Raw genomic sequence first — 26301 nt, forward strand, 5'->3', positions numbered from 1 at the left:
CATTCATTGGGAAAGAACATGTCCCTCCTGCTTCCAGCTAGCTCGAGGTCCTGGAGTGTGAACTGATGTGCCTGTGATGAGGAAAAGGAAAGTCACACACGCAAGTGAATTTCGGAGAGTTCGTACTAAATCTCGGATTTTCAGCCCGCAAGAGTTTCTTTAACCACTTAATAACTTGGTGAAAATACCAAGGGATCAACAACTTAAAATCTTAGAACTACAGTACTAAGTAAAGTACTAAAGAACTGTAGTTCTTCCCTTCATGTGCTCCAAGTCCATGGCCACTGTTGGCTTTTTGATAAAAGCCATTTAGACAGGTGAGATGATAGCTCATTGTAGTTTTGATTACGTTTCTCTGGTGACTAATAATGTATATATACCCAGTGACCACTTTTATGTCTTTTTTTAAGAGATGTTTATTCAGTTCCTTTCTGCATTTTTTAATCAGATTATTTGATTTTTTTCTTATTGTTCTTTTCTTTTTGGGGGGGACGGAGTTTCGCTTTGTTGCCCAGGCTGGAGTGTTTGCCTAGCTCACAGCAACCTCAATTCCTGGATTCAGACAATCCTCCTGCCCCAGCCTTCTGAGTACCTGGGACTACAGGTGCTCATCATAATGTCTAGCTGGTTTTACTACTTTTAGTGAAGATGAGGTCTCACTCTCACTCAAGTCATGGACTCCTGAGCTCAAGTGATCCTCCGACCTTGGCCTCCTGGAGTGCTAAGATTTACAGCCATCCTGTTGAGTTCTTGAAGCACCTTTTGTAGTCCAGTCATTAATCCCTTGTCAGAGAGGTAGTTTGACACATTTTCTTCCATTCTGTGAGTTGTCTCTTCACGTTGTTGTTTCCTTTCCTGTGCAGAAGCTGCTTAGCTCGATGTGATTCCTTTTGTCCGGTTTTGCTTTGGCTGCATGTGCTTTGGGTATACTGCTCAAGAAGTCTTTGCCCAGACCAATGTCCTGAAGTGTTCCCCAATGTTATCTTCGAGAAGTTTCATAGTTTTGGCTCTTAGATTTAAGTCTTTAATCCATTTTGATTTGATTCTTATGTATGGCAAGAGATAAGAGTCTAATTTCATTCTTCAGCATGTGGATATCTGGGTTTTTCAGCACCTTTTATTTAAGAGACAACCCTTTTCCCACAGTGGGAACACCTTTGCTGAAGATAGTTCACTATAGATGTGTGGATTTATTTGGGGTTCTCTAGTCGGTTCCCTTGGTCTGTGTGCCTGTTTTTATGCCCATATTGTTTGTTTTGGTTACTACAGCTTTGGAATGTAATTTGAAGTGAGGATTCATTTGTGCAGGATGACTTTGGCTATTTTGGGTCTTTTGTGGTTCCATATACATTTTAGGATTATTTTTATCTATTTCTGTGAAGAATATCATTGGTATTTTGATGGGGATTGCACTGAATCTGCAGATTGCTATGGGTAGTATACACAGTTTAACAATATTAATTATTACAATCCACAAGCTTGTAAGACCTTACATTAATGTAAAATTCTGTGATGGAAATTTTATAAAGCAACATTCAATTCAAAACTGACTCAATATGTATGTCTACTGTAGGACCTAATAGCTTCTTTTAAAAATAAGAAGAACTTAACAGCCTTCTTGGTTCTTTTTCATTGTATATGTTATACAGATAGTTTTCATATTATCACAGAAAACATCATATAACAGCCTTCCTGGTTCTTTTTCATGTGTATGTTGTATAGATACTTTTCATATTATCACAAAAAACATCACATATAAATAACATGAATCTCATACCTAGTTATGATGTTTTATTTCTCTTATTGAAGATGAATTTTATGTCACTTCATAATTTGCCTCAATTTCTAAGTAGAAATATAGTTATGTCAAAAATTTATGTGCAAAGTTAAATACTGTCTAAAAATTAACTTAGAAAATTCCTTTTAAATTGGAGTTTTTATGCTTTATATAATTTAACATAGAAGTTAAATGTTTATATGCAAAACAGGTCCACAGTTAAATTTTATGACAAAAGAAATAAATGTTCCCTTTTCCTTCTTTTTGTCTAGCTCAACTGAGAAGTCATTTCCTTGGAGATCAACAGGTACGATTTTTTTTATTACATAAAAAAGTAGTCTCTTTATAAAGATAAATTTATCCTAAATTCATCACATATGAAAGATGAATTACATTAGGGAGAGTGACTGCCACTTTCACAAATATTTGATGTCTTCAGACTCAGTCTGTATCCCATAAATGTTTACTGGGCCCTCACACCATGTGCCAGACACTGTACACAGTGCACAGTGACAGCACAGCACACACATCCCCTGTCCCCCCCTTGCCCCATGGAGCGCACATTGTAAAGGTTTGTGCCAACAGTGTTATAATGCTAGACCAGGCCTTGGTATCTAAATACTTTGGCATTTTTCGAACAAGGCTGGAGTTGAGGAAATGCTCGCCAATGCTCAGTATCTGAATTTACCTGGTTCCAGGGTTCGTATGGTGTTTATAGTACATATAGGGAACTCTGCTGTTTTACAAAGAAGCTATTTCCAAGAATAGTTTGTTTACTCAAACTGTGATTAGGCGGAGATAGCTGCAGTGCTACCTAACAATAAGACTTAGAAACAGCAGTTTAATTCCAAGAATGTGCTTAACAAGTAAGTATTATGTGAGAAACATTATATGTGGACAGCCCACTTCCAAGATAGCTCTGCAGAGAAGGTGAACCTGCAACATCAGGCTTGAAGAGTGCCAAGGCTGTGTGGAGGGCATTTCATTGGAGAGAAGAGACAGCAAAGATATGCCTGGGAAACATTAAAAACTGGTTTGACAGATCGTAAAATGTGCAAAGGCCAATGTGCTGGATTGGGTCAAAGTATAGATTCCTAAGTACCAGGGACTTTGAACCCCTCATTGTGAGTTATAAGCAGACTCTGAAAATTCTTTTTAAAAAAAGGTCACAATTTAAACATTCTTCAGGAGAAACACCACAGCTATGAACTGGTGGGAGGGAGAGTTAGTGGCAAGAGAGAACAATTCAAAGCTAATTGCAAAATTTGGTGTCTGAGATTATCCAACTAGGTGATTCCCAAGGATTCAGAGGACGGTTTGGGGGGTGGGAGATAAGACACTGATAACTGAGGTTTTGAGCCTGGGAAGAAAGTGGTACCATTAAAACAATCTGGAAAATCAGAACAGAGAGCCAATGTCAGAGTGGTGCTCTGGACTGCAATGCTGCATGTGTTGGATTTGAAGTGATTAAAGGATAGCAAATGATGCCAGCAAGAAGCATGTAGAAATGGGGTTACTAAAGAAAGTCCTTCAGATGTGAAGCAAAACACTTCTGTTAAACTGATAGATCCATGCATACTAATAATTTATTATGTGATTCAGACATGGGCCATTGTGACAAAGGATAAAGGACAACTGAGTTAGAGAAAGCAAGGCTGAGACTCAGGAGAGTAGCAGATGCCAGAAGAAAGCTGCAGCTGTTTACTCTTGGGAGGTAATGAGTGAGGGAGCTGAAATCTGACCAGGGCTCACAAGAGGAGTCAGTTGAGAGGCAGTGTTCTTTCCTCGCAGCATTCAAGGGCATTGCTGGGGCCAGGAGCCACGTCTGCCCTCTTCACCAAAGTATTCCAAGGACCTTGTGGTTGGTAGACCGTAGGTGATTGACCACCGGAGGGAATGAATACATGCATACATGAGTGAATAATGCAAGCTGACTTGCACCGTCACGGGAATATTTGTGTGTGTGTGTGTAATATATTAGCTTCACAACTAAATTCTAAGCCCTTAGAAAGTATATTTCATTCCACCTCAGTGCCCAACTTTTAGCAGGTATTAAAAATATACTTAATAATAAAGTGTATATATCTGTACTTAATGAGTAAATGGGGCAATCATTTTTATTTAGTAACAAAATATGTATTTTGGAAAAAAATATATACTAAGAATTCGTAAGTTTTTAAGCCTAATAGTACATTTACTACAGAGTTGTAAATCTTTCTGCTATATTGCAAATTTGGTACAGAAGCTTATGAACTTCATTTTTTGTTTCCTCTATAGCTTTTTCTTTCCTTATATTTAACATATAATTTAAATTTCTTCATAATAATTGCCTTAATGAGAGATGATTCACACCTACCCTATAGAATACCCATTTAAAGAATACACTTTAATGATTTTTCGTATATTTAGAGTTGTGCGTATATCACCACAATCAATTTTATAACATCTTCATCCCTCCTAAAAGAAGCCACATACCAATTAGCAGCCATATCTATTCTTTCCCCAAACCTACCCGTCTTAGGCAGCTACTGATCGTTCTTTCTTTACGGATTTGCCTGTTCTGGACTTTTCAGTTAAATATTCATACAACATGTGGTCCTTCCTGACTGGCTGCTTACATCAGTGTTTCCCGGATTTATCTCTGTGGCAACATGTAACAGTAATACATTCCTTTTTACATCTGAATAACATTCCGTTGTATGGACGTGACACATTTATCCATTCCTCGGTGGACATTGAGGATGTTTCTACTTCGGGGTGATATGAATACTACATCTGTGAACACTCACGTACAAGTTCAGTTGCATGATTTCATGCCTCTGAAGTGTCTATCTAATAGTGGAATCGCTAGGTCATGTGGTAACTTTGGGTTTAACTGTTAACTCCAGCGACTAAATTAGTTTCCAGAGTGACTGCAAAATTTCTACCAGTAGAAAATAAGTATACTGATTTTTCTACATCCTCTCCAATACTTGCTATAGCTGTTCCCATGGCTGTGAAGTAGTGTCTCATTGTGGTTTGGATTTACATTTCCCTGACAGCCAATATGCCTTTTTCCTTTGGTTAATTTTTAATTTTAGTTCTTGTTTTATTTTAACTTTACCAGCTGTCTATATATTGACTTTTAAAAAACTTTTTAAAACTAATTTTCCTCCTGATTATATACCCATGAGAAGATATTTGGAAAATAAAGGAAAGAGGAGTGACACCTGTGGCTCAGTGAGTAGGGTACTGGCCCCATACACTGAGGGTGGCGGATTCAAACCTGGCCCTGCCAAACTGCAACAACAAAAGTAGTTGGGTGTTGTGGCGGGCACCTGTAGTCCCAGCTACTTGGGAGACGGAGGCAAGAGAATTGCCTAAGCCCAAGAGCTCCAGGTTGCTGTGAGCTGTGATGTCACGGTACTCTACGGAGGGTGACAAAGTGAGACTCTTTAAAAAAAAAGAAAGAAAAAGAAAAAATACATATAGGAAAGTATAAAAAGAAATTAAAATTACCTATAATCATTCTCTTCACTTATTCTTTCTATGCATTTATGTGTGTTACTTTTTTTTCCTTTTAAGCAAAATGGGGAACATACTATATAGGCAGTTATATTGGTTTGCCCTGTTTTCATGTTATACTATGTCATAAACATGCCACTTACTATAAAATTCTTTAAGTTCATCTATAATACTGAATGATTAAGTCATTCCCGAAATAAGAGCCTCAAACACTTGTCTAGCACATAGTTGTCAATGTTTAAAGCAAACATCCTTGCCCTAAACCTCTGAAGAGCTTTAGGTTTAAATGAGGTGAATTTATGTATCACTAGTGGAGATATGTAACTATGAACACTTAAACCTGGGAGAGGGGATGCTGTAAGAGGAAATTACAAGTGGATACCATATTTACCCATTCTCTGTTATTGAACATTCCAATTGTTCTACTAATTTTTTACTACTATAAATGATAGTGCAGTGGACTACCTGATATATAAAATTATATCAGTACCTTAGATTTACCTTAGGCAAGATTTGGGGGAAGAAAATTATTTAATGAAACATTTTTAATGTTTTTGCTATATGTAACCGAGTTGCTTTCCTGAAAGATTGTGTTAATTTTTCTTCTTTCCAGGTAATGAGACAGAGCTGCTCATTAGTGTCATTTGTATTTATAATTAACTAGAGAATATAAAAGTACCCTATAGGTTGCCCTTTTCTTTTCTTTTAGTGTTTGATAGGTAAGAGTTCTTTGTAATGCAAAAATAATACCTATATTTAGTTGTGTTCAATTGAGAAAACAGAACCCAGGCCAGGTAGTTCGACATAAGGAATTTGATACAGAAAATTTGAAGTTCAGAAAGTATGGGTTGGAGAATTTGATTGATTAAATAGGATGGTGAAGTACCCAAGAGACTGATGATGTCAGGAGGCGGTCACCATCTCTAGGACTATGCAGTGGTGGAGGTTGTGAGCCTCCAGGTTTTGTCAGGCCTGGAGCTGGAGCAGTGGTGGAGGCTGTGAGACAGCAGGCATTTTCCAGCATTAGCTGGAGCCAGGAGGGAGATGCAGGCAGCTTCTGTCAGAAATGCTGTGTAAGGTACAGCCAGAAAAACATCCTGACTTCCCTGTGCAACTCTCCTCCTAACTACACCAGTCTGTGAACTGACTGAACTGAGCTGGAGAGGATAGTTGTGGATTTTCAGCTACCAATTGCCAGGCAGACACTGTATAATTGTGTATTGATTTACAGCAGTGAGGAGAGGTTTCAAGGAAGACAGCTTTTCCACAGATAGAGGTCAGGAGGTGGTTTTGCCATGAGGCTGCAAGGTCTTGATTTATTATGCAGTCAGACCTCTCTGCTAATGATTATCTATATTTGCAGCCGCTCCCTGCACCAGCACCACCACCTCAGCTCCACCACAGATCACCTGGCATTAGATTCTCATAAGGAGCGTGTAACTGAGATCCCTCACCTGCACAGTTTACAGCAGGGTTCAGCTCTATGAGAATCTATTGCTGCAGCTGATCTGACAGGAGGTGGAGCTCAGGCAGTGATGTGGGTAAGGGGGAGTGGCGACAGATGAAGCTTTGCAGGCTCCCCCCCTACAGATGACATTTACGTCTAACTGGCCACGGCGGTTGGGGATCACAGATATACAGAGTAGGGAAAATGAGCTTAGAACATGAAGACGTGAGAGGAGATGAAATATCTGGGGCCCAGGTGCCCTTTCTACTCCCCCTGCCATATACTTACAAAGCTTAAGTCATCTGACCACCATCTTTAGGGTTTGTATAGTAGCGAAAGAACAAATACGCTGTTATGTGCTTAGTGTTTCCCTTTAAATTTTTCAAATCCTTTGTCTTTTTACTTTTCATCAGTCTAGTAGTCTGTGCAATCAGCTGATATGTTACATATATATAAATATGTAAAATGCGCATGATGCACAAGCATTAAATGTTTTAAATACATAATTAAATGTTACCCAAATAGATCCCCAAATCCTTGAGCATTAGGTAAACACAAGTCCAATAGTTCATGTCTCCTCACCACAGCTGAGTCTAATTCCAACCTAATCGCTTCATAGTCTCTCATTTTCCTCAGAGCACACTCCTGCCCAAACTCCTGTTCACACCTAGGAGGTGCATTTACTTACCTCTTCTTCTTTTGGGGGTGTAAACTTTCACACACAGCATTCACAACTGGTATTTCTTCTACTTTATAACTCTATTAATGTTATGTTTTTTTCTTAAATTTGCCCAATTTTTTGGTCATATTTATGACATTTAAATTGTAACAATGACAATACGCTATAATTATAAAGTTAGAAAGCTGAATGTTTATTTTATAAAATAAAGAGTCAAATCTGTTTGCTTTTTTTCCGTATTTCTTTTTCTGATAAATATAGGTGCCTTTTGGAAGTTTAAGTGTAAGTTAATAAAATGGAATAAGATGGGGCGGTGCCTGTGGCTCAGTGGGTAGGGAGCTGGCTCCATATACCACAGGTGGTGAGTTCAAACCCAGACCCTGCCAAAACTGCAAAAAAAAAAAAAAAAATGGGATAAGATGACAGTTTCGTTGCTGCTTTTATTGTAATGTTTAACTTTTGTTTTTTCCTCACTGCTTTGCACAGAGATACTGGATGAAGTATGAAAACCATCCTGGTTTTAGAATTAGGCCATCCTACTCAAATGAGCCAGGAGTGGCTTAAATGTGCAAAATATTTAAAAGTTCTTTAGTCTACTTTGTCTTTAGCTACGTTTTGACAAAAGTAACGGCTATATTCATTTTCTTTCTTCTTATACAAGAAAGATTTACACAAAAGAATTTAGGATCGAAGGACTGTTGTTCCTCATATTTTGAACATTTTCTTGCAGACAGTCTCTGTACTTTTAAGTTTTACAAATGTGACTTGAAAAGCTTCGTTTTTTGAAAAAGCTGTTCAGCAAGAAGGCGAATTGTTAGTGAAGCTCTGGTTTGAGCGCTGCCTCAGCAAGGTCCCTGCCTACTCAGGTGTTTTCAGGATGTTACATTCTGTTGAAATGTTGAAAACTGAGGCCAACTGCTGAATTATGTTTTTAAATAGCTAAGTTTCTGTAGCCCTCAATTTCTAAATAAGAGCTTACGAAGCCCTGGACAGAGAAGATTTCCATTTCTCTGTGATTCCGTTCAGCTTGCTTGTTTTTTGCTGGTTTGTTAGTTGGCTTTTAATCTGTACTAGGGATAGTAGGCTGTTTGAGAATAGAAAGCCAAAGGTTTTGAGTATGGAGCTGAAAGGTTACTTCCTTCTCAGGGCGTGAGGAACTGCCCATTCTCTCAAACATTTTTGCTTTCTCGGGTTTTTATAACTTCCCTAGAAGCCTTAGGCTTCATCATTACCTTGCCTTTTGCCCTTTCTCTTCATTATTCCGTATTTTCTAGCTTACCAACACTACCTGGCAAAGCAAACATTTTCATCTGTAACGAGGAGGACTTGTCATGCTGTGTCTCAGCTTCGTCTCTTGGATTTCTTACAACCTGTGCGTTCTGTGCCGCAGCTCAGAGGCAGAGCCGTTGAGGGCTCTCTTCTGTGTCTGCCTCCCCATTGATCACTCCTCCATACCTTAACATGGAATACCGTCTCTCATACACCTTCCAAATTCCATGGAGCCTTTAAGAACACATAAAATAGAAAGTAAACATCAGAATTACAGATACTAGAACAAGAGGTAAAGGCCTGAGGAAAGTGAGAATGTACATGTACGTACATGTGATCATAAGGGAAAATACTATACAGAATATCTTTTTAAAAAGTCTTTCGGATTTTCCTCTCTTAATAAAAGTACCAATTCGGTCATAAAAATAGCCATTCAGCAAATGTTACCCATCAGATAGAAGCTATATGTTGAAGGTTGTTATTTAGATCCTCCAGCCACACCCTGGGAGGTGGATTTTACTCCAAGTCACAATTTTACAGTTTTTCTGTTCCAGGGGGAAACAAAACTGCTAACATCTAGGCAGTTGCCAACTTAATGGTTTTGTATAAAAGCCGGGGAGGGGAGCGAGCCTCAGAATCTGTCCTCCCTCCTTCTGTCCCTCCTCGGCCCAGCAGGTCCTCTGGAGACCCATCTACAGAGATGGGATGTGCCGCTCTGTTCCCACTACTACCATGGTTTCTAGAATAGGAAAAAGGCTTAAGAAATTGATGAATGATACATACATGATAGGGAATTGGTACCACTTCTGGGTAAAAAAACCAAAGCAACAAGTTAGTGAGTAGCAATGAACACAGGAGTTTGACAGTGGGGGAAATTTTCTTCTCTTTGACCTAGAAGGCATTAAAGAGTTAATACAATGGATAAGTAGGAGAGAAAAAATAATTCCATGCACTTAGGAGTTTTAATGTTTTAAAATAAATATGAAAGGGAAGGAAAAGATTAAAGTAAAATAGATATTTTAAACTGATTATTTAACTTTATAGTGCTACATTCATTTATTATATAACAGATATATAATACATTTATTATGTATTAAAGTGCCATTGGTTTAACATACTGTCCATTTAAACCATTGCTGTCTGGAATACACCGACCGTAGTAGTTAAAATACACTACTAAATTTAAGAGTAGAGAGGCTAGTGTTTGCATTTTGTTTATATATTTAACTTTTGTTTCTAAAGTATATGGATATACATTTTGTAGAGCGGTGCCTATGGCTCAGTGAGTAGGGCGCCAGCCCCATATGCCGAGGGTGGCGGGTTCAAACCCAGCCCTGGCCAAACTGCAACAAAAAAAATAGCCAGGCGTCGTGGCGGGCGCCTGTAGTTCCAGCTGCTCGGGAGGCTGAGGCAGGAGAATCGCTTAAGCCCAGGAGTTGGAGGTTGCTGTGAGCCGTGTGACGCCATGGCACTCTACCGAGGGCAATAAAGTGAAACTCTGTCTCTACAAAAAAAAAAAAAAAACGACCGTAAATACTAAGATAAACTATCAATGAGAAACTAGCCAATTTATCTTTCTTTTTTCTTCCATCTAGAGCAAGTAATTTATAACACAAGAAATCGTCAGCATATCACGAGTTAAGACGTGAACTTAAATGGAAACGCTTTATGCCTCCATAGAAATGTACTGGATTTATAAAGGAGACACATTAGGAAGTGGATGTTACATTGTACGTGTTCATAAATAGAATGTTAGATTAGCAATCGTGTATAAAGGATTATTTTATTGAGGATTTGGGGTGTTATCATTTATTACAGCTATAAGCTGTACAAATGACAAAACTTTATCACATATTTCTTTCTGTTTATCTTCTAAATACCATGAGGATTAAAATCTCTTTTAAAACCTGTCTTGGAATCCAAGTTTTTTCTCCCTTATTTTTCTAGGTTCGTTTTAGCCACATAGTCATGACAGTCTCTCTACCACAAACCTCCTTCATTCTCACATCTTCTCATACCATGACCAACGCGCACACACACAATGCATTGGAGAAAATCTGGAATAAAACACACTAAACTATTAAGTTGTTAATAGAGGGAATAAAACAAACTCTGTAAAATAATTTAAGGAGGCTTATTCTGAGCCAATATGAGTATCTGTGGTCCCGAGATCCACAAACTCAAGAATCCTTGAGTAAAGGATCCAGAGGCAGTTGAGTTACACTTTGGTTTTATACCTTTTAGGGAGACAAGAATTGCAGGTAAAATCATAAATTAGTAAATATATGGAAGGTGTACATTGGTTTGGCCTGAAAAGATGGGACATGTCCAAGTGGGGGGCTTTCCAGCGGTAGGTAGTTCAGAAATCCTTTGATTTGTAGACAAAGCCTTAAAGAAATAAGGCTTTGTCTAAAACCAGGGAGTCAATAGACAAAATGTTTTAGTTAAGGGAAGAAAGTCTGCTAATCTTAGAGCAAGCCATAGTATACCCAAAGTGATCTGTTAAGACAAGCGGTAGCCTGTAGGTATCACTTAATCTTTGCCTTACCTGGCCTTACATCCTATTTGTAATTTAGAATCTTATTGCCACAAAGAGTTTATTTCATCAGCCTCATAATATCTTTTTAAATGTTAATGTTGGTCAATTTTAGGCTCTAAACTCCCAAAAGAACGGGGTATAAAGAGGAGTTTCTGACCTCCCTTCCCTTCGTGGACAAAAATTAATTTAGTTTCAAGGTTTTTCTGGGGTCCCTTTGGCCAAGCATTCAGTCAGGGGTAGGAAGCTTATGATTTTACTTTTAGTTTACAAACTCTGGGTGTATATGTGTGTAAAATATTCACACACTTTGGGTTGGGTTGGGTTGGGTTTAACACAAATGAGGATACACTGTACATTGTTCTGTGACTGAAGTTTTTTCTTTAAAAGCCTTATAATGTAATACATGTGTTTCTATGTCAGTATATAAAGATTTCCTTCTTTTTAATGACTGAATTGTCTCCGTTCTTTGGAAAATTTATATTACCAGTCCTTTATTAATGAGCATTTTGTTTTTTCTAGTTTTTCACTTTGACAAATAATGGTAAAGTTTTTCTCTGCACATCTGAGTGTCACTATTGATAAGATTTCTATAACTGCAACTTCCTGGACCAGAACATATATACATTTTTATTTTGGTAAATATTGTCAGTCTGCCTACCAGAAAAGCTTAAATATTTATACTTTTACGGATGATCAACTATTATTCCTATCTATTTTTGCTAAATTACCACAGTATAGGAATGTGATTCTTGGTGAAAGTTCAAAATTTTAATAAGTTATTGGAGTTTTTATGGGCAGCGCCTGTGGCTCAGTGAGTAGGGCGCCGGCCCCATATGCCGAGGGTGGCGGGTTCAAACCCAGCCCCGGCCAAACTGCAACAAAAAAATAGCCGGGCGTTGTGGCGGGCGCCTGTAGTCCCAGCTGCTCGGGAGGCTGAGGCAAGAGAATCGCGTAAGCCCAAGAGTTAGAGGTTGCTGTGAGCCATGTGACGCCACGGCACTCTACCCGAGGGCGGTACAGTGACACTGTGTCTCTACAAAAAAATATATATATATTAGAGTTTTTTAAAACATTTGTTTCAAATTTTTTTATATCATAAAGTTCATGGGCAGATTGAACAGAGTAAAATAACTTTTTAAAATCGTTGTTAAATATCAATTAATCATAACATTCCATGGAAACTTTAGCATACCCGAACCATTGCATTATTTGAGTAGTTCTTATGGAGGTTCAAGAATCAACCTGATCTTGGCATCCAATAAAATTGTGGTAATGTTTTCTGTTAGTTTTGTTTCTTCTGTTTCCGGGTCTGGCTGAAAGTGATCAGGTGCAACAGCCAATACCAAATCAAGCAAAAAACAAACTTTTTAAAAATTGCCATCAGAAGTAAACAGAGTACCCAACCTCTCACAGGTTCTCTCCTAATTTTGCTGTTCTTTAGAAAACTTGTGGAATTTTTAAAATCTTTGATGCCTAGACCTCACCCCACACAATTAAATTTGAAGATCTGGGGAAAGAACCAGGCATCAGTAGGCTTTAAGTAGTGCCTAGGTGATTCCAATGTACAAAGTTTAAGAACCACAGCCTTACTCTGTAAAAACCAGCCATTAAGGAGAAGAATTTAGAAAGTGTATCCTTCCTGTCCTGACCTACCTATATTTCAGGATAACCAAATAACTCTAGCTGTTATGTCAAACGTGCCAAAAGAATTCCTGCTGATAAATTAGAAAGAATGATAACATTAGAAAAATCACTAATTTGCATATCCTAATACATGAGTCAAGCAGAGATCGGCAGTGGATTATAAAACCTCTAGGTCCTGGGTATCCAACATTTTTTCCCCCTCTGCCACACGTTGGAAGAGTAAGAGTTGTCTTAGGCCGCACATTAAATACACAAACACTGAGGAAAGCTGATAGCAAAAAGAAGTCCATGCATAGTTTTTGTGATATCCCACACCACAGATAAGCAAAGAAGAGTCCTCGCATAGTCAGGGTATCACCCGCAGGTTGCGTGTTGGACAACTCCACTAGGATTCTCATTCTTCGCTTTAGGAGTTTGTGAAAATCCCAGTGGTCAGGCTACAGCTTAGACTGATTGAATAGGAATCTCTGGTGTGGGAGTTAGGTGGTAGTAGTTTCTAAATTCCACCCAATCCTCAACCCAAAAGATTGCAGTGTGCAAACAAGGTTGAGAACTATTGCACTAAGAGAAAGGCTAATGGTAAACCTGACAACGGAGGGATCAGGCTCCATTCGAGTGCGTTGAGTGATCTAAGGAAACCTGAAGTTATGATGTGATACGGTGTGAAATACACAGCACCATCTATAAAGTGTTCTAAACGCAAATGTTTGACCAGAAGTCTTTTAGCTCTAACCTGCTGTTTACAAGAAATGTTCAATCTAGGGGAATATGTAAATGACACCATGAGAAAACCGTCAGACAAATAGAAAATGCAGACCAGCCTGCAAATTTATTGCTGTGGTTCCCTCAGCAAGTCAAGAACCGAAAATAGGGGATTGGGAGCCCCTTTCTAGCTGGAAGGACTTCAATGGCAATTGCCCCAAATGCAAACAGTGAACCTTATTTCAGCCTGTCTACTACAAGCCAACTGAAAAAAGACATTTCTGAGATATCAGGAAAATTTGAATATGAACTCATTATATGGCATTATGGAATAATTATGGTTTTGCAAAGTCTTTATTTTTTAGAGATACAGATGGAAGTATTTAGCATTGAAATGATCTGATATGAAGGATTTGTTTTAAAATTCTAAAGGAAAAAAAGAAAAAGATACATGGAGCATTAAAAGTGTGCATAAAGCTGATAATTATTAAGCCCGAGGGATAGTTTATTATACTTTTCTTTCTATTTTTGCATATGTTTAGAAAATTTAGTTCTAAAAAAACTAAGTGCAAATACTTTGAACAAAGATTTTGCAATACAGGGTAAAAATGGTACATCAGAACAACATGTGTGTGAGCCAGCAAAACATTGACCATACTCTGAAAGTTAGTCCTGACATAAATTTTAGAAAGAAACCAACTGTGAAATGGATACATGAGTTTCCCAGCCAGTTGATGTCATTTAATTTGTATTTTCCACATACTTGGGACTTTGTTAAATGAATTTTTAATAAGCAAAGTTACCTGTATCGTGCTGGGGACCAGCCTGTCTTGTTTAGAACTCTGAATTTACCATGATGTTTGTGCATGGGTCACCACCAAGTAAGGATATTAGCATTTTGCCTTAACAAACATGTGTCTGAATGCTCTTAAGCCACTTAATGCATAACCTGTGAACACATCCCAAAAAGCTTAAATGTAGTAAATTAGTACTTTGTATGAAAACCAGATATTCAGTTTTAGCCTTTAACATTTCTATTTGATATAAACATATCAGATAAATATTTTCATTTTCTCACGCATTTAGTTATCTATGAAGAAATGTTCTATTAACAATCTGAACTAAATAGACATTGTCAAGTCTGAAAACTTTCTATTACTGCCTCCTCAAAACACAGCACCTTAGTTCTCAGATCATAACTGCTGCTTTGAGAAACATTTACTATCTATAGTTCAATTCCACATTTCATTCTCATACCAAAGGTAATCTGCATTTAGCTTTATCTTGATGTTTTACCAAAACAAGATGGCTAACAGAAAAATTTAGAAAAATTTTGTCTCAGAAGAATTCTTTATTTCTTTTGATATCATCCTTTATATAGGCTTGTAATGGGTTGAAAGAAGGTGTTTTGGTTTTTGTTTTTTATTTTTTACCTGTGTATGTTTATGGAATACAAGTGCAATTTTGTACATTGACGTTTTTCACTGTGGTGAAGTCGGGGACTTCAGTGTGTCTGTCCCTGAAGTCACACACATTGTCTGCACCAAGCAACCTCCCTTCACCCCCTCTCTCAACCACCCACCTTCCATTGTCCCTTGTCCCACGCTGGGCTTCCATATTTTTGCTTTTTTTAGCAGAAGGAATCTATCTTATGTCTCCCATTGACAAATATTCCCATTTCTCTATTTGGTAAAAAAAAAATTTTCACCAAAGGAATAAAATATATCTTTAAAAAATGTTAGAGTGATTTTTGAGCAGTTAGTTGCATTTTCCTTAGGTTAATAACTTTTTTATACCATGAACCCCTTACTCCTTTTTTAGCTTTCTTTACAGGAAGTGAGGGCCCCTTAGCTGTTTAAGAGCATCTCCCTGTTAAATGTGATATTGGACAATTTACATGTCTAGTTCATTTTATTTCATATTTATATTTCTTACTTATTTTCTCTAATTTTCCTTCTACAAGTATGGAGTATAAATTTTAAGGTAGGTGTGACACCTGTATGTATTTAGTATCCAGACTAAAAATACATAATAGATGCTCATTTTCATAAGACTACTTATGGAAATTGCTATTCAGTTTATTTTCCCTAAAATAATGGTTTTGTATTTTTGGACAAAATGTAGGAATTTAGAAATATTTATGAGCAGGATAGCCTTTGGTTATATACAAAACTGAAATACTTTTAAAATTTGTCATAGGAAAAATCAAAACACTATATGATACCAGTTTATGCAAATTTTACTTAAACTACAAAATTGAATCCAGGCAGACAAGTTTCACAGTGAATTTCAAGGCAGACTAGATGATGTTTAGGACAAAGTTTAAAGTGAACTAAAAGATGCTTCATTAGTGGCTTCTGTTTTCCAAGGTTTTTCACACAGTATTTCCTAGATAAGTAAAATTTGTAGAACCATTGTCTTTCTAATCCTTGAAAGATAATATAAATTTGCCCAAGAGCCAAGAACCTAGAAATATTTCAAGGAACCACACTAGAGTTAGTTTCAAGAAATGTGCTCTTCAGCCTTTTCTCACTTATCTTTGTTTCATTAAAACCCAACTTTTGAAGGATATCTTATGTATATTTAATCAATAAACTCCAAATATCTATAATATTCTTACAGTATCAGTCAACATCCATTTCTCCTGTAGACCAGAAGATGTTATTGTTATTGTGCTTCATGTTTCTATCACCTTTTTTGTTTTTCACTCTGAAATGACATTTCCGGAAGACCACATTCCCTCTGATGATTATCCTTTATGCTGTAGAAACAAATCTTGTATGTCAAGAAAGGTGCTGAAGACGAGAAAACTTCTTGGTGCTGTCTCCCAGGTCCTCCTCCAGAATTTGTTCTATCACTTTACTTCTTAGCCATAGAATATTCTGGTACCTCTGTGGAAAGCAGATCTTCCTAAGCTTGATCCTACAAGAAGTGAGAGCCCCATAGTCAAAGTAGAAGTTGAGTCTTTGTAAGACAAAAGTTTCTCACAAGTGTTTGTTATTCCTCAGAGTATATTACTAACCTCAGCTCACAAGCTGAGGTTTTGGAAGAAACTGTCAGAGAGAGTATCATCTGCCTTAAAGATGTGTGTTACCATCATCCCGAGTCCTGCCAAAGCTCACACCACCCCATCTTTTATGTAAAGGCAAACCCCTAAACACCATAGCAACTCAGAACAAGCACCAACAAGAAGAAGCTAGCATGAAGTTACAGCCTGCTGGACTGTGAAAGACTAGTTACAAGGTTGTTCATACTGAAAATCTCCTTAATAAGCTCATCTTTTACTATGAGCTTAATGAGGTGGATAATACACCAGATTTTCATAGCCCTGCAGAATTATTGTTCCTTACTCACTATTATTGTTTTAGATGTAACCTACTTTTCCTAACTCTTTTTTTTTTTTTTTACTATTAGTCATTCAATTATAACAGGCAAGATCGTCTATGATTCCATTAATTTTCTAGTCTTACACACAGAAGGAGCGTTCATTCTACCTTAAAGCTTATTCATTTCAATATTTTTAGACTTATATTTTCTTGGAAGATGCTAATTTAATGTTTCAAAAGTTCTCCATGTGTATTTCTGGTGTCCCAGAAAACATGTTTGTGATTTTATTTTTTTTAAGTAACACATGTTCTTTAGCACATTGATTAAAGAAGTAGCATTCACATGTTGTTTGCCATTTTTACTTACAAAAATATATCTTGGTTTCTGGTTTTGATCATGCTAAATCATAATATACGAACTATTTAATTATAGGTTACAGCAATGGTCTAAAAATGGTTAACCCCACATTCTCTGCATCTGTGCTTTCTCTAGTGAATTTGACTAGCATCTTCTTCCATGTCACATAGCAGATGTTTTTAAAAGACACTCTTCTTAAAGTTAGATTGCATAGATAATAACATAATTGATAAATGTGAACCTTACAACACTACAGTGAAGAATACTTTGTCCATTAACTAGGAGATAAGTCTTCTGTTTATCTGAGGTATGGTTGCTGTGTGTACCCACATTTATACAGGTGTATATATGATTTGTGAATTATAAGTTTTCATAGAAACTAAGTAATAGTGAAACTATTAAGTCATTTAACATTCTTTTAATGATTCAGAAGAGATATCAGTCCCTGCAGATATTTGTTATCTTTGGGCTCCACTATGAAAACAGAAGAAGACATTATTTATGGGACAGAAGTTGGTCGCTTTTGTGTTCATATTAAATAAATCTCTCACCAACTCTTATTTACTTAAAGACAGGGCACAAAACCTAGGTTCTATATTCTAAATCCTGTTACATAGATTTTCAAATTGGAGTTTAGATACATGGGAATTTGGTATTTTAGTGTTCCAGTTACCATCTCAGTATCCTTTTCTATATTCTGTTTTCTGGGGCACTGCTTTTAAAATGTAAGAAACAGGGCTCAGTACCCAAAGCTTCGTGGTTAGGGCGCCGGCCACATACACTGGGGCTGTGGCGAGTTCAAACCCAGCCCGGACCTGCTAAACAACAATGACAACCACAACAAAAAAATAGCCAGGCATTGTGGCAGGCACCTGTAGTCCCAGCTGAAGCAAGAGAATCACTTAAAAGCCTAAGAGTTTGAGGTTGCTGTGAGCTGTGATGCCATGGCACTCTACCAGGGGTGACATAGTGAGACTCTTTCTCTGTCTCAAAAAAAGAAAGAAAGAAAGAAACAGAATCAGGTAATATTTTAATAACAGTGAGGAAGTCCATGGTTGTACTATACTGGTATGTTTTATTATTAGAGTGACCAGTATAGAATCATGTATACTTTGATTTGTGCTTTCTTTGTCTAATGTTATTCATTTTTAATAGCTTCTCATAAAGAAGAGTTTAAATGTTCACAATTATTTGTCATCTGGCTTGCAAGAAAATGTTCCATTGGGTAAAAAGATGCCAATGTTGAGCTACAGTTTTTTAGGGCATATCTTTCTCTTTTCTTATTTAAATAATACTCTGAATTGTGACTTTTTATTTTTTTAAGGAGGGGGCAGCATACGCAGAACTCTAATGGTTTTGGGTTTTCCTGGTAAAATTTGTTATATCCTGACTCTGCATGCCATCCGGTGTTTCCAAGCCGAAAGCTTTGATGTATTGCTATCCCAGGTTTTACCTTGTATTAAAACTAAAACTTGTCAATATCTGAACATCTTGTTTTAAGACAGCAGACTTTTCCATGTATGTGCAGCCTGGAGGCCACCACTGTACTTCTGTATCTACAGTTCATTGCTAGTTCATATTCGGTTTTCCAAACCTCGGTAAACTGCTGCATTGCTCTGCTATCAGCCAGTTCTGACGCAGCCATTCCCAACCATCCCAACTTTCTATAACTCTTGTAGCCTAGCACACTCTATGTACTTAGTCCTTAAAAAAACTGCTTCAAAAGTTCTGTATATGAATGTTTGGAACTCTAGAAACTCGTAATAGAAGACATACAAGTGAAGCAGATCAGTTTCCAGTATTATCAGCCTGACAGTGACTTTGATCATGTTCAACATGGACCCAGGAAACCATATACAATCAGTAATCTTTATTGAAATTCCGTACTTAGGAAATCAGAACTGTCACAGAACTCTGCCACCTAGAAGTATGCTGTCAAATGGTATATCAGGAGGCAGGTCGGTAAAAACCCTTTCTAAGAATGTCAGCAAATCTTTTTAGAGGCTAGGAGACAAAAATCTTGAATTAAATTTGACATCAAGTTAAAGGTTTAAAATGCAGTGGGATTTCCCAGTTCTCTCTTAAACCTCGTATTCACCTTCTAAACCAGCTTTATCAGCAATGACTAAAAGTTTTACGAAAAGTTGGCCTCCTGTGGTAAATGTTCCCTAAGCTGCTTTTCTCCCACCCAACACCCCACCACCACCACCAACAGCTTTTTTCATAGCTGCATTCCTAGGCCCTGGCATATAATAAGGCCTCGAAGGAGGGAGGAAGACGGAAATCCTGACGATTGTATTTTGAACTGGGCATGTGATGGACTTCATGGAAATCTTTGATGTGAGAGTGAAGCAGCATTCCTGAAAAATAGTTTATTAGCTGCACGAGGCTTAAATTTGAGGAAGAAATGCCCTACAGCAAAGATAATCAGAACACGGGAAATACAAAGAGACTAGAGGAAGAAGGACATATCTGAATAGAATTGAGAAAAGGCAGTTTGATCTATACCACTTAAGTTCACAGCATAAAAACACAGTTGAATGGGAAAGAGATTTTTTTTGTTTTCAAGTTCAAGATAGCATATGGTACAGTTGAAAAGAAAACAAGATAATGGAAGAGACAGGTTTGGCAAGAGTAAACAATGGTCTGGTTAGACTAAAGGAATATAATAAGCAGAAAACTCTGTTTATGATTCTGCAAGCTCTGTGCAGAGTTTGACTGTAGGTGACATGAAATAGAACATGAAAGGCTGGCCCTACCTTGAGGGCTTCCATCGCCAGGCTCAATAATATGAACAGCATGTAATTTTCATTTTTAATATGTTAGGATACAGAGGACCCTTTTAAAAATGAACCATTTCCACTCAGTCTCTTTTTTTTAAATCATTTTATTGAGGTATGAATGACACACAAAAAAGCTGTGTGTGTTTTCATATAAACAACTTGATGAATCTGGAGATAAATTTACCCCCATGAAACTGTCACCTCTTAATCCTCATAGAGGTGTCTGAGAGGTGAATTTTCCAAGGGGGATAAGATGGGCTTTCTGATTTTGATGTAATATTAGGGCTTGTAATCACAACATTTATGAAATTCAGCAAAGCATAATAATGAACTATGAATATCTAGAACACATTCACATAGATAAAAGTCAAAATTATTGTGCTATTTAAGGTGAAAAATAACCCTTTATTAACATACAGATTATAAGGTGCTATTGACAAATATCTGAATTTATCAAGTTTTTATGTAATGTCATTAGAAATAACTGATTAAACTTATCTTCTTACAGACGTGCCAAATACTGGTGTAAGCAAACCTAGAGCTTCTGACGCTGCCCATCCTAACAACTATCTCATCAGGACAGAGCCGGAACAAGGGACCCTCTATTCACCAGAACAGACATCTCTCCATGAAAGTGAGGGTCTGTTGTATTATATTTTCAGTATCATATTAGCTTTTAATATTTTTTCTTGAAATTGAGCATCAGAAGTATATAATAAATGTATCTCCTGCTGGTTTTGTTCCTATAGGATCATTGGGTAACTCAAGAAGTTCAACACAAATGAATTCTTATTCCGACAGTGGATACCAGGAAGCAGGGAGTTTTCACAATAGCCAGAATGTGGGCAAGGCAGATAATAGACAGCAGCATTCATTCATAGGATCAACTAATAACCATTTGGTGAGGAATTCAAGAGCTGAAGGACAAACATTGGTTCAGGTAAGCCAAACATGATCAAGGTCTTTGTAAAGCAATATGCTTCTAGTTGAATATGTATTGTAGGTATTTCTGAATAAAAATAAAACCAATACATGTAATTTTTAATTTATTGAATGGATAAAGTTAGAAAAATCATTTTATACTACTTGAATTATGATGTTAAGGAATTTTTAGGCATGAAACCTAAAACTATGTTTCTATTAATTAGCTTCTATTAATGAGTTCTGATAAATTTTTAGACATAATAGAGTAACTCTTCTAAAAACAACAGGTTTAGTGCAAGGAGAGAGGTCCAGGGGCAGTGTAAAAGAACTGAATGGAATACTTTATTTCTGAGAGATTTTAAAGTTTTAAAAATATTGAAGCTAAAGCATACTATAAAACAGGCCTGGAGGACAGAGCACTATTCTCACACCTACATACAAAGGGACGAGCCCATTCTAATCAAAAGATTTTACTTTCATCACTGGAATTGTTCCCTAAAAGCACCTTTCTTTTACTAGGATAAAGATATTCCTACTTGAAGAAAGTTATTTTATAGAAAGGTATCTGGTCTATTAAGGGTTCTCTAACTTGATAACCAAAAATGCAATATTGCGTATGTATTTATAAAAACTCTTTAGCCTCTTCTTAGTTGCTCCTTTATTTACATATTCTAGCAGCGTATGCCAGGAGTGGGAGAGGCAGTAGGAGGCCTGGGTGGCAGTAAGCAGTGAGGATAACTATGTATCCAGTCATTTCCTTGAAGCTGAAAAATAACAAGATGATCAATGAAGTTGGACAGACCCTTTCCTGCTCGTAACAGAGCAGGAAATCCTGCTGGCACACACAGCACTGAGCCAGGGTGCCCAGGGCCAAAGGAGAAGCACAGTGTGACTTTGGCACTTTTGTTCAACAATTTAGGAGAAAATTAAAAGTAATTTGAAATATTTTTCTGTATTAAAACAAACAAAAATTGAGTACATGAATTTTTAAGCTAACATGGGAAATCTTGTGCTTCATGCCACACCCCCAACCCTCAGATTATACATTTATTCCTTTGCTGTCTGAGATGCTTTAGTTTGAGAGATTTGGACTGAATGCCTACGGGAGTTCATCTGCTTAGGTGAATTTCTAGTCTGAAGTCACACTTCTGAATAACAATTACCTTAACTATATAAATTATTTTTTCTCCATTAATGATCATGTTACCTCTTTGTATTTTTTAACTCACAGTAAGTTAATTTTGTTCTTAGAATTATGTTGCAAGGGGGTCTCTGAGACTTAATTTACATGTAGCCTAGGCAGCACGTTCTCTAGCAATGTGAAATAAGTGTCCTTTCATTTTGGTAGTTGGAAGGATATGTGGGATTTTCTTATTGTTAGCACTGTTACCTTCCAACCAACATTTTAACTTTCCAACTATCTACAAACCTAATATCCCATCTTTCTTGTATTATTTATTTACCATCCTCTTCTTTCCCCCATCTTCTCCAGCTATTACCTTCCCAATATTGTTGAACTTGGGTGCCCTTGGGGTCTTGGAGCAGGTGTTTCCCCCAGCCCAGTTGCTTGTAACACTTGGAGGCAAAGCACACATCCTCTTATGACATGTAAGGATGTACAAAGTCCTTACCTGCTCCCTGCTTTTTCTCGTACTAACTAAAAGTAGATGGGTATTGATGACGGCTGAACTCTAGCAATTGCTAAGGAGATAACAGAGCAGCAGCCTGGTCCTGGTCTTGAGCTTGAAACCCAGAGCCCTAATGTGGTTTTTCGTTTTGTTCTGAGGTGAAGTCTCACTATGTTGCCCAGGCTGGACTTGGCCTCAGCCACCTGAGTAGCTGGGACTATGGGTGTTTGCCGCTGCACCCAACTCTACTGTCTGTTTTTATTTCTCAGCCTGCTTTCCTTTTCCCCATGCCTGTTCCCTCAGGCCATTTCTCTGATTCAACCCTCATTCTTTTTTATTGTTGGACCACATCAAGGTATCTTACCCTTTACTGTGTTAGCAGGAATCTAGAGATTAGTAGGATCAGCCATGCCAATAATATTCATTTTACATTCTGGTCTTTTCCAGCTGGGTAGGCCAGGAACCCAACAGAGACTTTGAGTACTCTTCCTGCTGGAACAGATTTGGGGGTGCCTTTATTTGCATCTCTTTAAATCCAAAAACTCATAGATCAGAGGAGGTAAAAAGAAATGGCTGAAATCTGTAGGAGCTGCATTTGATCTAAAGGAACAAACAAATTTGGCAAGAGCACCTATACAGCCAAGCCGTCCTTGAAGTAAACTTACCAGGAGAGCGCTGGACCCAGGCTCAGCCCAAGCGTTCATCTGTTCCACTTGTATAGACAAAACATTTGTAAATACTCCTTCAGCTACATTTAGACTGATGTATCCAAATTTTTTTTGTTCTGTTTTACATAAATGCATTACCTTGGCCAAAGTTTGACTCACAGGGAATGAAGTAAGTACATTGTTCTAGTGACCCTTCACACTCATGACTTATTAGCAGCACTTGGAATAGCACAGTTGATGTCTTTGGAAAAATGCACAGGCAAAGGGTGAAACAAGCAAAGGCAAAAAAAAGGGAATAGTAAACGTCTTTCGTCTCTTTTTACTGGTCGATTTAAGTGTTCAGATTAAGCCACAAAAAATGTAAAACAAGAAAAGCACCATGAGGAAAAATTGCAATCTACCTCTAAAGCATAAAAAGAGAAAGAAACTAGATGCCTAAAGGAAATAGTGAATTCACATTCGTAGTGTGCTATGTGTTTTTTGGTTTTTTTGTTTTGTAATGACTGATTGCAAAACCCTGGATAAACCGTTCTCTTCTTTCCTCCCTTTTATCAGCCATCAGTAGCCAGTCGGGCCATGAGAAGAGTTAGTTCAGTTCCATCTAGAGCACAGTCTCCTTCTTATGTTATCAGCACAGGCGTGTCTCCTTCACGGGGGTCACTGAGAACTTCTCTGGGTAGTGGATTTGGCTCTCCGTCAGTGACTGACCCCCGACCTCTGAACCCCACTGCATACTCCTCCACCACATTACCTGCTCAGCGGGCAACCTCTCCGTACTCACAGAGACCCGCCTCCCCAACAGCGATACGGCGGATTGGGTCAGTCACCTCCCGGCAGACCTCCAACCCCAACGGACCAACCCCTCAGTACCCAACCACCGCCAGAGTAGGGTCCCCGCTGACCCTGATGGATGCACAGACTCGGGTAACTTCCCCATCCCAAGGCCAGGTAGGGCCGTCATCCCCCAAACGCTCAGGGATGACTGCCGTACCACAGCATCTGGGACCCTCACTGCAAAGGACTGTTCATGACATGGAGCAATTTGGACAGCAGCAGTATGACATTTATGAGAGGATGGTTCCACCTCGGCCAGACAGCCTGACAGGTGAGTGCAAGGTGATCGCACTACATACAGCCCAGTGAGGAAATCTCTCCTGCAACTGTAGCTGAAACAGAATGCTAATGTGGAAAAAGCTCATGTTTTTAATCTCAAAATTCACGTCATCAACTTCAGGTTAATGGGTCTTTCAGGTTCTGTAATTCTTAACTCCATGAAATTGTATAAATTCATACCAACAGAACTCTTTTTGCGATGGATACGTTTTTCCCCTTCAAAATATTAGGGTTTAAAAATATATATACTTTGCATTTTAGATGAATTTGTTGGCATTCTAAACTGTTCATTGATTTTTTTTTAATGAAAGATTTTCCAAGTCTACCTCTATACATATATGTAAGTTATGTTAAAAGGTAGTATCAGAATATCTGTTTAAATATTTGAATTTTTTTCTTTAGAAATATTTTGGTAGTGTACACCAGAAGATGAATTTCGTGCCCTGCTGCCTTGATTTGGGCATCCCAATAGGAAGTGCACAAAGCTTTTATGAGTTACCCGTAAGTGCCACTCTGATTAAACCAGAAACACACCAGATCCCTGATGTCATAGCTGTTCCCGTCATGGTTTTGCACGGAGAGTTTCCCCTAGAATGTAAAGACTTTGTACTTTGAAGTAAAATGACATTTATTTTTAGTGTTTTTATTTTAAAAGTAACATACAGAGTAGTAAAAGTTAAGATTATATAGGAAAATATGAAATCAAAAGTGCAAGTCCCAAGGTTGTCTTCTATCCTCAGCCACAACCACCATCTGTTTATACAGTATTTTCAGGAACATTCGTTTGCATATATGAGTAGATTCATTACATACAAACATGCATACACTGTGCTTTCTTTTGTACTGATGAGATTTTGTCATATGTATCTTCCTTTACCTTGTTCTTTTCACTTAATATGTCTAAGACCTGGGTGGAGCCGGTGGCTCAGTAAGCAGGGCGCCGGCCCCATAACGTGGCTCAGTAAGCAGGGCGCCGGCCCTGTACCAAGAGTGGCAGGTTCGAACTCAATCCCGGCCAAACTGCAACAACAACAAAAAAAATTAGCCAGGCATTGTGGCGGGTGCCTATAGTCCTAGCTACTCAAGAAGCTAAGGCAAGAGAATCTCCTAAACCCAAGAGGTTGCTGTGAGCTATGACGCCACGGCACTCTACCGAGGGCAACAAAGAGAAACTTTGTCTAAGACCTCTGCCTCATTTTTTTCTTAATAAATGCATAGGACTCCCATTTTTATAGGTATAGTTAATCACTTTCCTGTTAATGAACATTTGGGTTATTGGACATTTTTAGCTATTAGATATGAAGCACTGCACATTCTTTTTGTGTATTTCACTTAGGTACTAACTATGGGATCTATTTTTTAAAGTAAAATTGCTGCATCAAAACGCTTATTTTTGCTTTGTGAGATATTCCTGAATTGTAACCTCCCAAGAAGGTTACATATGTTTCTGCCAGTAATTTAAGGATTTGCCTGTTTCCCTATACTTTTCACCAGTGCTGTGTATTGCAAGTTTTTCATCTTTGCCAGTCTGGTAGATAAAAGCTTTACCTTAGTGTTTTAAATGGCCATTATTGAGTTACAACTGAGATTGAAGATTTCATGTAAATGTATATTAGGCATTTTCTTATTAAGCTCTGGTTCAGGTCATTTGTGTATTTTGTAATTTGTAAAAGCTCTTTGTACTTGAGATAAATTAGCCATTGGTAATATACTTCTCCAGTATTTTTTTTCCATTTTATCATTTGTCTTTTTACTTTGTTTTAGGTTTTATTTACAAAACTTGTTAATATGTAAATTAACATCTTCTTTATGGCTTCTTTTGAGATTTTTCTAATTAAATAATTTTGCACATAGAATTTATATTGAACTTGATTTTGAGTTCAAAGAAACTCCCAGTGGAGAAACCATCTTTTTTTTATTCACCCATCAGAGGAGTGTGC

The 26301-nt window shown here is 37.7% G+C and overlaps 1 protein-coding gene across 13 annotated transcripts in view; it reads left to right on the forward strand.

The window, feature by feature from the left end:
* PKP4 (plakophilin 4) overlaps positions 1 to 26301 on the forward strand; it is a 259640-nt gene that overhangs the window by 177480 nt on the left and 55859 nt on the right. For 10 of the 13 annotated variants that reach the window (XM_053596431.1, XM_053596429.1, XM_053596439.1 and 7 more), the window contains 4 exons: positions 2050 to 2084; positions 20537 to 20668; positions 20778 to 20968; positions 23804 to 24353. In XM_053596431.1, the coding sequence (XP_053452406.1) occupies positions 2050 to 2084; positions 20537 to 20668; positions 20778 to 20968; positions 23804 to 24353 (908 nt within the window). The remainder of the gene's footprint in view (positions 1 to 2049; positions 2085 to 20536; positions 20669 to 20777; positions 20969 to 23803; positions 24354 to 26301) is intronic. The other 3 variants (XM_053596436.1, XM_053596438.1, XM_053596437.1) reach the window with 1 other exon arrangement.

This window comes from Nycticebus coucang, chromosome 7 (genome assembly GCF_027406575.1).
Source record: "Nycticebus coucang isolate mNycCou1 chromosome 7, mNycCou1.pri, whole genome shotgun sequence".
Lineage (NCBI taxonomy): Eukaryota > Metazoa > Chordata > Mammalia > Primates > Lorisidae > Nycticebus > Nycticebus coucang.